The following is a 14,016-nucleotide window of genomic DNA, read 5'->3' as shown; positions in this document are numbered from 1 at the left end:
GGCATATCTGCAGCCGTGACCTTGTAAACATTTCTCAATCTCTGGTAACATTGTCAAGAAGATGAGGGATACATTATGCCCTGGTAATCTCAACAATCTTGTCTGTCTGTGCAACCGGGATCATACTTCAACATTTAGACAGAGTATTAATCTTGTATGGGACATTACAACTTAAAGAAGGGCGATCCAGTTCTGTGTTGGTATCAGAAATATGGAGTATGTGAGACTGTTTCGTTATACACGTGTGAAAGAAGTACATTCACATTTCAGTCATAATGTTGAATCCTAATATCTCTCATTCTCTAAGATTCATTTACCTAGCATTTGGCTAATTTATATGAATTCATTATTTTGGTGCAGTGGATTTGGGTCAGTAAGTTAAGGTCAGCTACTTTTATTTAATTATAGTTCAAACAAATGTCGAATTTTGAGCATGTTTTCAAACTATAGGACAAAAATCGTATGCTATACCCTTCAATAAATGTCAAATTTGACACACAATAGACAAAAACATGGTTTATTTTCATTTTAAATAGTCGTTACTATGCATCATCACTAGTTTGCCTCTGAGCTGTTTCCAGTGAATGTGTGATAAGAGTTAAAGGGATTCCCCTCCCGTTCCTCTCATGAAATTACATTTAAAAAAAGAATGCACTTCACCTGACACACATAACTGACTTACGATAATCTGATTAATGAAACCCCATGACAGACTGAAAGTGTCTGTTGTTAGACGAACCCACTCAGGATATTAGTCTATGCGCTTAACTACACTTAGCTGACTAGGCAGAAAATACACTTTTTGTATATCCTATTGTACGTTAAGAGGCATGTTAAAATGCTTGGAGAACGGATTTCTTTGTATTAAGCTTCACCATAATTAATTTCATCGCCTCTCTAAAGGCCTTGTGGGAGGACGTGTCGGTGGTGTAATCCATACATCCCAGTCCTAATGCTAATGCTGTCACAGTTCGCCCTGCGCTAGTGATGGGAATGGAAGGGACAGCTGAAGTTATGGAAAATCCATGTTCATGCTGATAAACCAATCCCACGTCTCCCTCTTTCACATTCACTCAAACCTCCTCAGACCTCCACTCTCTACCTAATCCATGTCAGGTTCACAAGTTATTATTATTATTATTATTATTATTATTATTATTATGTTCGTATCCAAGGTGCCTGACAAGGCTGTTATGGCAACATACATATAGAATAAAGTTTAAAATAGATAATTTATTGTATGCATATTGCTCTGGTCGCTTAAGCGCATTGCAAAACATCATTAGCTCTTACATCACAATCTGCAATTAAATCAGCATTTCTAAAAATTATTCTAATAGCATTTAATTCTTCAGTGATCAGGACAAATTTCGCAAGTACTGGTTTATTTTTTTACTTATTTACTTATTTATTTACTAACGGTCCCATCGGAAACCAAACACATGCTACAGCAAGCTAGCTAAACTAGCTATACTGTTTACTGTTTAGCTATACAAATATATAAATCTTTCACAACCTAGCTAGCTGGCAAGGGTAAAATAACCTTGCTCACAAGAAAAATTACAAATTAACTGGTTAAGACTGTCAAGCCAGATCGCTGTTATGAATGCCACACAGGCTAAGCATAAATACAATAATTAAATGAACACAAAATGGCGGTCGGTGTGGATCGTATACGGTCCCAGTCAGTGAACAGAATAATCTATGCTTTACTCTGTCAGTATTAAAAGGCATTTATGATGTCAGATGAATAATGACATAAAATTAGTGCAGGACTCAAGGTGGCTAATAAAATAGTGTACACGTGTGTGAATAGCTGAATATTGAATTGTTTTAACTCATCCCTGGTATGATCTGTACATAGAGAGAAGCTGTACTGTCCGTTAGGCAAGCACCAGAGCCGTAAAGTAGCTGGTGGAGAGATGAGGAAGAGTATGTGACTCACATATGGATGCATTTTGGGAGGGGGAGGTGCTATAGAGCACCCAGACTGCACCTATTCCGTACTAGGTAAGGAGAATCAACTGAGGATTAAAAATGGAAAGCGAAGCTGGATGTCTGTGACTCTTCTTACATGTTTATTGTTTCTGTTTTCCTCTCGGTGAGTACTTACATGAATACACTTTCAGAACAACTATCAATATTTCAAAATTAAAGCCAACTAAACATATTCAATGAAAGCATTGATTACTACGATCAATCACTTGCTTGTATATTATACTTTATACAAATTGACTTGTGTAAAGTCTTTCAAGGATGAAATTCCTGATAAACCTATTTTGGTCACTTTTTTGAAACATCTGATCTCCTCTTCCACAAAATGCAAATACTTAAGTGACCAATCTGTCTTTACATTTCAGGGATAATACAGGCATGATCCATTTACTTTTATCTCAAAATGATTGAGTGAAACATTTGTTCCTCATTTTACTCAATCAATTTCTCTTCTATGGTGACACATAAACTTGGCAGACCAATTAATGTTGTCTCATCCATAACATTCAATGGCAAGAAAATTATTTTACAAGCTGAGATGAAAGTGCAAAGTCTTTTACTGGTATAACCTATTCCTAACCATAGGAACATAGTGCTTTGAAGATCAATAGTTACCAAAAATGTCACACAGACATTAGACATATAAACTGCTTAAATCCTGCCTGGTGAATACAATACTCGCATTTGAATACTGTGATACACAGACTTAGCCCATGGTCAAACACAAACACTTTCAGCTGCATCAAAATAGCAATACACCAATATTACCATAACCACGCCTCATTCTAAGACAACCTGCCCACAAGGGTGCAAATGTAGGCCCTGGGAAACGACACTTGTAATAGCAGCTACTTCGGTCTGAAACTTTGTTTAGAGTCCAAGATATAGCCCAGAGACTTTGCAAGCATCGCAAGTTATCCTGCTACATATTTATACACATTTATAATTGGGTGGAAGAAGCTTTGTAAATATAAACAGTACTTTCTCAAAGCAAAGTACTGTAGAATTAATACACCATCTGACATTTAGTTAGATTCCTTGATAAACTCATGAATGACAGCGGAAGACTTCTTGTTTACCCATGGGGAACATTTTACTGTGGCCCAGGAGCATACTGTATGAGCAAACTGTCATTATTGTATTCAGCTAATTAGTTAAATCAGCCAGGGTAACTGATGGAAATAAAACCCTCACTGTAATACACACTAAGAATGAAGCTGCCATAGGAATTCTCTTGTCCGAGTATTAAGAAAGTCTGACACAGAGGTGCATTCTTTCCATTTGACTGAAATCTGTTTTCCTGAAGGAGGTCATCATCAAAGGACATGTCATGAAATGAGGTTAGAGTTTGCTATATTCAGGGCAACAAAAAAAAATGGTAGTATAACATTGTTCTTTAAATGTCATATATTTCAACAATAAAGGGCAGAAGTAGAAAGGATTCCTTCCACCTGCCATGACTGGAACTAGAGTGAACACAGTTAATCTCCATAAAACTATGAGCTACTTACTGCTGTAGCATATATCCATATCCGTTTTGCCCTCTGGGACAGTTAACAACCTGTATTTTTGAGTAATCATTATATAATGATAAGCCTTATGCAATTTTAATGAACACTAAGGGTGAAGTCCACATGATATTATATTTTGTGTAAGAGGAGGCCAATAATGCAAAATATAATTGTTGGAATCGATCTCCCTGGGCATATACAACAATTGTGACACTTGGATAGGAATTACAAGGAAAAGGACCTAGGGATAGAACTATTTACAAAAATATCCAACACCTGCAGTACTATACAATCAATTCACAAAATAATTTTAAGACTGCAGACACTGACTGATTATTGGATAGAACTGCAATCAAATGTGCACAATAAGCAGAAGCGCTCCAAGTAGAATGAAATGTGTGCTTAGCAAAGAAATCCCAGGGCATTGTGGTTAGATGGGATAAGAGCTGCATGTTAAGTTGTGTGAAAATTGCTTCATGTTGTGAGCCTAATTCTTAATATAAGTCCTGAAACTACCAACACAGATTGTGATAAATTAGGCATATATACTTAAGACTAGTCTAGTCAGTAGGGAGCAGATAATCACACCCCCAAACACTTCCATCTTGTTTTGTGGCTACATCAAATTAACTGGAATCTCAGCTGTCTTAACAACAGATGAGGCATTGCAAACACTTGCCAAAAAAAAAAAACACTTAAGTCGCAGCCTGGTCTTGGGAGATATTTCAGATACATAGGCAATATGTACATGAAATCCCAATACAATCAATCACATGTACGTACACGTGTGTGGGTGATGCCAGAGGCAAACAAAACAAATGAAACCTGAAATAAACCCTCCTGATTGTGTAGAATGGGAACAGCTAGCTTCTGCAAAACACTGGGCCTGTATGTGGCCCCTTACTGCACCTTCAATTATTTGGTCAGCAAATTCGTCCAGTTTGATGTTATGCGAGACACAGGAGTACGCTGAGACAGGGTTCGAACCGATGGCGTAAACGGGTACTCACATCACAGCTTTTCTCCGGGTTCCGCTTCCAGTGCTTCTTCTCGTTTTGCTTTGAGGCTGTGGAATAGATCTTAGCATGGTGCATCACCCTAGGGTTCAAAGCCAGGATGCTCTGCAGAAATAGAAATATAAAAACAATTGAAATGAACATGCTTAGCACTGCATACGTTTGCATACAGGCCAGTTTAACGTCATCTTAACAAATAAAAAGGCACACAAACCATTTCCCTGACAGTCAATTGCCACGCTTGCCCATTAACACTTCGAGAAACCTAAGATGAAAAACCAGGGCTCCGTGCTAACTTTTTTCCGATGACCCCGTGTGCTCCAAGGTTGACACATTTAGGAGCATACTAATGCATCCCAATTAGTAGATGTGGTCTTAAACTATTTCTCCAGTCAGCACTTCATTTTCAGGAGGAAATGTCCTGAAAATGGGAGCACTGTAGAGCTCTGAATTACTACTCTAACAGGACAGAGCGAAGCTAGATACTAGGTTCCTAATTCAAACCGAAGTATGTGACAGGTGAATTAAAGTAAAATATTCTAGTATGTTTCTTTGTTTGACACAAATCCCTTTGTTTTTGACATAAATATTCTCAAAATGTCTCTCCCCTAATGCACTTCATCAAGTGGGAGTAAGTTTTACTGATTGGTTGTCCGAAGGTTTCATTGCAATTACTAACAGTATTATATGCACATAATTTAAACATAATTTAAAATTATTGAGGGCTGTAATTGTTTATCAAAAGGAAATTTGTCTTTTTATTGTCCTTTGTGTTTCACCAAAACAAAGAATCTGAATATTTCAATCCACTAATTTCATTGTCTCTAGCACCAACAGAATGTCTTTAGCTCTAGTGGACATTGTATACGTAACTGTCAATAAGTCAAATACTTGGTTTCCGGGATACAAAATGACAAGACACAGAGAAGATTTTTTAATTTCAGTATTCAGTCAACTGCCCAGATAAATCATACTTCTCAAAAAATTAATTATACTGTAACTAACATGCCCTAGTAACACAGAAAAAAAACTGTCCTAGTTGACTGCCAAATCTGTCTTTTAATCTGTCCAAACCCCAAGCACTCACTGGATGGTAAAATTGTATAACAATAATAATACAAAAAGAGCTAATTCGGCAATGTGTTTACATTTGATGCAATTTTGTTATGTATCATAGTCCATGCAAATGCTGTTATGTTGAAACTTGTTCATTAACATCGAAGGAACACAAGTAGCATGTTGCCAGCATTTAAGCACTAGCATCTGAATGCAAAACACATACAATATCAGTATCCAGATATTCACAAAGAACTAAGATACTCTACATTTATCCAGGCTATATACATGCATACAGTATTATGCTCAAATGTATGGGAAAACAATATCCTCTTTGTAATAGAATTTTTATTTTATTTCTAAAATAGAAGGGTCAAAATTATCGGCATTCTTTTTAATAAAACCAACCATTAAATCTGCACACGCAGCAAAGACAAGTGTAAACACAAAAGCCGATGACAGAGGTATAGTATGCTTCTTCTATCATTGTGTTAGCTTTAGCTTTTTGTATGCGTTTAGAAATTGACATTGTTCCTTTATTTCCCCCTTTATGTCAGTGCTTTCGCTTTTGAATCGTGATCATTCTTGTGGGTCACTGTAGGGTAGTGGGTACAAAAATACATAAGCAACTACATATAGCAAGCACCGGTACTGTAGAATCAAAAAGTTTAAAACACCTGGACTTGACTGCACATGCACCTCTCACCACCACACACAGCTGTTAAGAGTTTCCTGCACTGAGGGTGGGACCTGTTTATGAATGTAGCCAACATTATAATAGCAAATTAACCCAAAGCCAACAACGGCACTCAACAGTAAAGCCATGGTATTACTGATCCTTGACACCATGCCAGGAGATAAGAAGCTTAAACCAATGAATAAATTACTGTTAAAGCATACATGAATTTTGTGGTTTTTATCGCTCTTATGGAGGGAGCAGTACAGCACACACTCAGCACCTGAAGTACCTGAGGCTATTTCCGTAATGAAGAAAAAGGAGATTTATCGTTTCGCTTCTCTTAAGACAAATCACGGATTTGATTGTCTTCAGTCACAGGTTCCCTCCATGTTAGTTCCCATACCAGAATTGTCTAAAAATGGTAAGCACATTTATCTATTTAAAAGTAAAATAACGTTTGCATGCGGTTGCTTGGGTATTCTGTAATGCTCAGGTAAACATGTGAAAATGAATTTGAACCATCATTACGCCTGCAGCTGTAATATATTTTTAAGAAGCCATTTCAATGAGCATGAGTGCAAGTAAATTTAACTGAGCATATGGTGAAAAGATCTAATCATAGTTGGCTCTTGTTGGTTCAAAGTTTCTACATACTGTAGAATAGAGTGTATTTGTATGACCAACTGTTGGTGTTTGTATACTGAATATGTACTTGTTTGTATGTTTTTCTTGCTTTTTATTTATATTTGTAGTGTTGCTGAAGGCAATTCTGGTAGGCCATTAATAAAGCCCTATTCCACACATCAGGTATTGTTCTTGTATGCGGTTAGTGCACTGCACAGTACCATAGTTGCAAATACAAAAAATGATCATAAAAGGCATATTTCTTACATAAAGTTACACCTGATTATCTGAATGTGTAACTGTGACTGTGCAACAACATTTTTTCCCAGATGTCCAACAACCATTTTGGATGCCACCAACCATTACCTAAAACACCTCCCGCATTTAAAGAAATAAAGGTACCTTACAAGATTACACATTTTGTCCACTGCTATCAAGCCATGCATACAATAGAGGGGAGCTGGCCCATCAAATTGCTTTTAAAAGCTTATTATTAGCTTATTTTCTTACTTATTTTTGTTACATTTTCAATTATGTCAATTTCCAAACCCTTTTAAAAAGGATTAATGTCTGTTTCTTTTTGGTCTTCTATCATTATGAATACACTTCACATGTACATATCATACACTGAAAATACACAAGGCAAAAATATAATAATTCTTTTTCTCAATAGCAGGGCAGGCCTCTGCGACTCCTGTCATGGGATGCAACTGCTTTATGCAACACCAAACATCATCCCATTATCCTATTAATTCTTTAATTTCACACCTAATAAAATGTAGTTAAAGCACCACGTGAAATACACACCGAAACAAAGAAAATACACTTCTTGTTTTATTGTGTGTTGAGGACTGTAATACTCGAGCATTTTTATTTAATGTGGTCTAGATAAGCCAATGTACTTATGCCAAGGCCTCAAGGTAAACTTGGTGATAATAACAGCAAGGTCATTTAGAGAAGGAGATGCAACTCTGCTGGAATCCCGTGGTGATAATGAGCCTTGGATGGCAGGATTCCTACAAAATATGAAACTAGCTTCAGTAAAGCATTACTTTTATGAAATGGCGCGACCACACAATCGCTCTCTTGCAGCCTATGTAAAAACAAATTGCCATTTAAAACCATCACTGCAAATTCTTATGGCCACTGGCCTCCTATGCAGCCATGCAACACCCAAACGATGCTGGGAAAGCATTTTTTCATATATGAGACGTGAGATGCTAAATTGTACATGGAATCCAGCCAAACGTATGGTGTTAATTTGTGGTCAAACAAAGTCACTGATAAGTATTAAAATGTATATTGAATATAAAAATAATTTTAAACATGCAATTCTTTTTTGCCCTGTATAATTTTAAAAGCAGGACAATGGAACAGTTTGATGAAATGTACTATATTCCCATTCTATTTTAATTGGTCATCCTCTTTTGGAATGAAGATCACCACCGAGTCATCAGCTGAATTGTTAAGAGTTCAAATATAACGAACCTTGACTTTGATGTTATGGTTATACTTTATAATGGTCAATCAAACAAAAGCATGAGAGTGCAAAGCACAATAGATTCAGATAAATCAAAATCTGGCAACTTACAAACAGGGATGTCAGAGTGTAAAAATCCATAAGAAAAGTGCTGAAGTGAATGTGCATCAGGAAAAAAAAATTTAAATGAGGTCACACTCATGTAATCCTGAATAGAGCCCATGTTGAATATGCTATATAACAGTTGAATGGGACTGCATAACCAGGGCAAAACAGACTGTTTAAACCTCATTAATCTCACATTATTTTTCTTGGCAGAGCCTCATTGACCTGGAAGCTATTGTGGATTTACATACTGCATTTCTAAAATAACCGGTCCTGCCACCCAAAGTACTTTCCTTCCCTCAGAGAAGCCTGGAAGGCAGCAGCATTTAGAACTAGGAAACAGAATAGCGACAATTTAGCAAACTAGCTAGCTCAGTAACATAGATACAGATAGATTTGATTTTAAAAAATACATCAAACCTGCATGCAAAGACGTACAGTGGTTTTGTGTTTCATTTGGTGCTTCTGCCTTTTTAGTTTTTTCCACAGTAATTTTTCGCACAACCAGATGGCATATGTAAGCGCACTAATCCACAGCAGTCTGACGTACTTGCAGGTTCTGACAGTAGGGGAGCAGCAATGCCCTTTTGAGAAGCTTGCATTATCGTGAAAGAGCAGAAAGGTTTCTGGAAGTAAATACAGTACCAAATGTTTTGTTTCTATTTATACACATCTCACATAAAAAGTTTTAAACATGGATTTGTTTGTAAGGGGTTCAATTTCTGTCTATTTTTAGCTACAGCTAACATTTTTTTCCAATGACTGAGGGGCTTTTTCAATAGACTGAGGGACTTTTCCCATAGGCTTTTAAATGGAGGTAAAACTGAATATTGTCTGCATAACAGTGGAAAGAAATATTGTATTTCTCCATAATAGAACCGAGGGGGCACATGTATATGCAGAAAAGAATAGGCCCTAAAATTGAACCCTGAGGGACTCCACATGGAATACGAGCAGAGGGGGATGAGTAGCTCTTGATATTGACTGATAAGCAATAATGTCCAACAGAAATAGAGCAATCTCCGGAATAAGCCATCACGCAGCAAGTCATTTGACACTCTAAAGGAATACACCAACATTTTGGGAAATACAGCTTTTTTCCGATCCAGAATTTTCATTTTCAGTTTTGTGCATTCACTGGCTCGGTTTCCATGTTAGCATAATATGTTAGCTTAGCATGGAGACTTGAAGCCTAAGAAATACACCTTACAGCGACATCGAAGCGGTCTTATTTATACGAGGTATCATGGGTATTTGCAATACATGTGCGGAAAAAGAATTGTAAAAATGAGAGACGTTGTTTTCAGAGAAGTTAGATGGCTGGAACTATAACACACACATATCTTTCTGTCTTCAGCTGGTTGAGTGCTGTGATCCGTGCACCTTCTGAAGGTAGAGCCTGATCTGGCACAAAGTGCGCTCACTCACTTGTAAACAAAACAACATGATACCTTGTGTAAATAAGACAGCTTCGGTGTTCACTTTGAAGGTTCTTTGTAAAGCTGATTTGAGACAATTTGTGCTGTAAAAAGCGCTATACAAATACAATTTAATTACATCTAATTTCATATATTAATTTATCATAATTTCTACTTGTGTTGAAATAGATTTCAATCTATTGATGCCATTCGTCATATTTTGTAAGAGCACGAAAGGTAGACTATATAATTAAGTGAAGTGTTTGTGTTGGACCTCGCTAGCAAGCAAGCTAACTGAGAGACAGCTGTAATATGTATGATGGTTTTGGGCTGTAATTGAAAAGTCTGCCGTAGGTTTTTCAATGAGGACCTTGTTCAGTTCACTTTGTTGGAGTTTCTTTCAATATAAATGCATGCAGGGCAGAAAATGTTTTCCTTTAATGGCCACAGTGGCTGGTGCATCCCACAATTCAGTTTCATAGTTTTACCAGACAGCAGTACTTCAATCAAATCCCAACAATTTAAACCAGCACCATTTTTAAATATACATGTAGCTTCGTTCATATTTCCTTTTCTTGTTACTCATCCATGATCACAAACATTACTGCAGGGGGCCAGTAAACTCTCTTTATCAAATTTGAGCACTCAATAGATTGGCTTTGCCTTTCTTCTCTCTCTTGGGCTCTATTTCTGCTGCAGTGAGGAGATGGGATGCTGGGGCCACAAGACCATAACATACAGTAAAATAATTTCCCTGGCTTTGAGACCTGCCCCTGAAATGGTTGAGGCTTGTGGATACTTTAGATTTTTTGGCTTTTACGGTATATTATATTCCAATATGGACCAGATGTAAAATGCTCATCTTCTGTAGTAATTGTCTCAATAGAACAACTAGACAACTAGGAGTGAGTATTTACAAATATATGGTAGGCTATACCTATAGGCATTGCATTCTGTATCCCAGCAACTGATTGATGTTTTGCTCCGAGTATTAAGATTTGTCTAAGATAGTACATCAAAGTTACTAACTAAATGAGATTTATAACAGGTTCTAGAATTTTGTATCACATATTGGCCATGTTGTGTTTGTTTCAAGGGTGTGATTATGGTTTTGACATCAAAAAGTACTCAATCATGCATGCATAAACACAGAGAAGGGGTAATGTAACTATGCACAACTGTAATTGTACTTTTTGTATTTTTTTATTTACACCGATCAGCCACAACATTAAAACCACCTGCTTAAACCAGTGTTTTCATGATTAAAAATGCTTGCAAAATCAGAATTTTTGCTAATCTGGAACATGGACTGAAGTCCTGTAAAAAGAGCCTTTTCCAGGTTAGCGTAATTGTCAAGCTAACTCAGTGATCCTGCTTTGCGGAATACCCCCCTGACGATTGCTGCATTAGCTCCTCGCTGTTATGCACCCAGTGAACACAGGCGACCGTTTATCAGTAGAACATACACCTCTTCTCCAACTGACACTAATGTAGCTCTCCTGTAGCTCTCAGTGGCCTGTCTTGTATGAAGCAGTTACTGGTTCCTGGGTGAAGGCAGTGAAAGAGCACCAACACTTCTGCTGCAGTATCCCTGTCTGATTGTGAGTAGCATATTGGTGAGGAAAAACTGCTGAGTCCAAATAATAATAATAAAAAAACCTTTCTAAAATGTTGTTTTATGTTGATATTCCCGCAGCTATTTTCAACAACAAAATTGTGAGAGAGCCTTGGAAGATGAAAGACACAATGGTAACAAGATGGGAACAGAGCAAAAAAACATATTAGATGTGGACAGCAGAAGATGAGGAGCTAATTAAGCCATGGAGAGAACATGAGTGCTTATTGATCCTTCTGCAGAGACTAACCACGACAAACCCCAGGAAATGGCCAGGTGCTTTACTGAAAATGGTATATGATTTTGTATGCATGGCTCACAGCTAGATAAAATATTTATGTTTTACAATCTGGTTCTTTATCCCAAAAAACAATGGAAACCATTAACAATGTGCTACAGCAGAAATGAGTGTCTCATTCTGTCATTAACACTTGCAACTTCCCCCCTTCTCTCAAAATTAACCAAGCAGTCAATTCGTAAATAAAAATCTAAAATACAGATCTGCCTCTAAGCATTGATTTATGTAAATACTATTTTAAGAACCAAAGAGCCATTTTTAATTTACAATAGTGTCTCACATATAGCCGCATATTGACCTTCTCCTTTCAAGTGGAAAATGTACAAGAGAAACAAATCCATGTTGGAGCCAAGGAAACCCTAATAATGTTTGACAGAGTCTAATCTACTGTTGTTACAAAATGTTTAAGTAAAATGGGAAAATGGATACCAGCATTAAACCTGTAGCTAGCTGTCCACCTGCTGATAGATCTAGTAATACAAGGTGCACATGAGTGCCCATATATTCAAAGATTTCTTTCTGCATTATGGATGACATCTATTATTCATATCATTATTAATATGTAGCAGGTGCAGAAGCCAGCTCTGCAGTAGCTGAGGGGCACAGTGCAATTGGAAACAACATTATTTTAAAGCACTGCCTGGCAGGGAAACCCCCACCCCCTGCTAAAAAACAAATGGCGGACATTGGGTATCTGATTTTGTGAAGATAAAGAATGACAACAACAGTGCATCACATCTGAGAATGAAAACACTGCAAGCTTAGGCGCCTGGTTGTTTTATAATGCGGTACAGTAAAAACAGCATCCAGCATTAGCTTACACATTGAAAGCACAGCAATCCAATTAGCAACAAATATGCAACAATTATGACCTTGGTTTAAATGTTTACTCACACCCTACAGATGTTTGGTGCGAACGTGTAATGTTTGGTGTCATTATTTAAAGTTAAATGCAATTAAAACTCTCCAGAAAGCTAAGCTGGCCATTAACATGTAGAGACGTTTGATATACCTACAAAACTAAATCTTTAAATGAAAAACCAAGAATATGGCCTATAAACACAATAATATATCATTATAATAATAATAATAATAATAATATATAAAAAAACTTGAAACTATTCTTATATATATATTCAATAGTACACTCAGGAAGACAGAGACAGTCCTTTTCACATTATAATTAATTATATTAGTGAGCAGCCAGGACCTGTCAGCAATGTCAAATGTTATGCATCTTGGCCAATGAGATCAATACTTAGCAAGGAAGAGAAAGCATCCATCTATACATTTTAATCAATATCTCCTTTAAAATTGAGCCTCTTTGCAATTTTAAAGAACCCCCTTTGAGCAGTTGTGTGTGTGGCTCAGTTATCTGGCCTTCAGTTACACAGAGTGTGACTGAAAACCAATAGTCTCACACTGTAATAGAATAACAGTTTATGTGTGGGAAGAACACAATACACTATAGAAACAGCGAATATTCTCGGCCACTAAACAAAAAGTGTATGTAATGTTTTGCATAGCACGCTGCATTCTCGAGGAAATACCACAATAGCTAGGGAGTCACGTGGATAAACACTGCTTGTGTGTTATCAAACAATATAAAACTCTTCTTGTTTGCCTGACCTTTTCATTCAAGAGAAAAAGACTGACAAGGGATTTGCAGATAGCATTTTAAACTGGGATCCATCTGTGTGTCTTGGATCATTCCACAGGGAACGTGGTGTCTCAGTTTATCACTCTTCACCGATCACTAGGCTTTGAACAGATGGACGATCAATATCAGCTTTTGCACTGACAAAGTATGCAAACTCCTCTCCTTATTAAGATATGATGGATGTGGCAAAGCATTTTTTTAAATGAAAGAAAAGCAGTAGACATAATGTTTGATATTTGATGTCTGTAAAAGTGTCATGAAAAATCGCTTTGATATTAATAAATATATGTGAACCCAAGTCGTTAGATTTTGGTGTTAATATATATTTTTTCAGGAACAGATTTGGTTAGTGATGATTAGCAAAGACAGGTGGCTTGCCTGGTCCCTGACCAATCAATATCTGCACCATATTGTGCAATATATTACCTTCTCTTGCAGTACAGGCAGCTAACAGGACTTAGCATGCAAAAAGACTTTAGCCAGTGGTCCACAACTCCAGTACTGGATGGATGGTCTGAGTACTGGTTTTTGTTCCAACCAGTGTGCTTAGTTTTAGTTT

General features: G+C 37.0%; 1 protein-coding gene across 1 annotated transcript in view; it reads right to left on the bottom strand.

Annotated features, from left to right (window-relative positions):
* The window catches only part of dpyda.1 (dihydropyrimidine dehydrogenase a, tandem duplicate 1), a 184,511-nt gene that overhangs the window by 152,072 nt on the left and 18,423 nt on the right, over positions 1 to 14,016 (bottom strand). Inside the window, exon 2 of the mRNA XM_061238784.1 lies at positions 4,517 to 4,627. Within this exon, the coding sequence (XP_061094768.1) occupies positions 4,517 to 4,627 (111 nt within the window). The remainder of the gene's footprint in view (positions 1 to 4,516; positions 4,628 to 14,016) is intronic.

The sequence above is a fragment of the Conger conger genome, chromosome 4, assembly GCF_963514075.1.
Source record: "Conger conger chromosome 4, fConCon1.1, whole genome shotgun sequence".
Taxonomy (NCBI): domain Eukaryota; kingdom Metazoa; phylum Chordata; class Actinopteri; order Anguilliformes; family Congridae; genus Conger; species Conger conger.
Note: the sequence above shows the minus strand (reverse complement) of the source record. Positions and strands in the feature narration are given on the sequence as shown.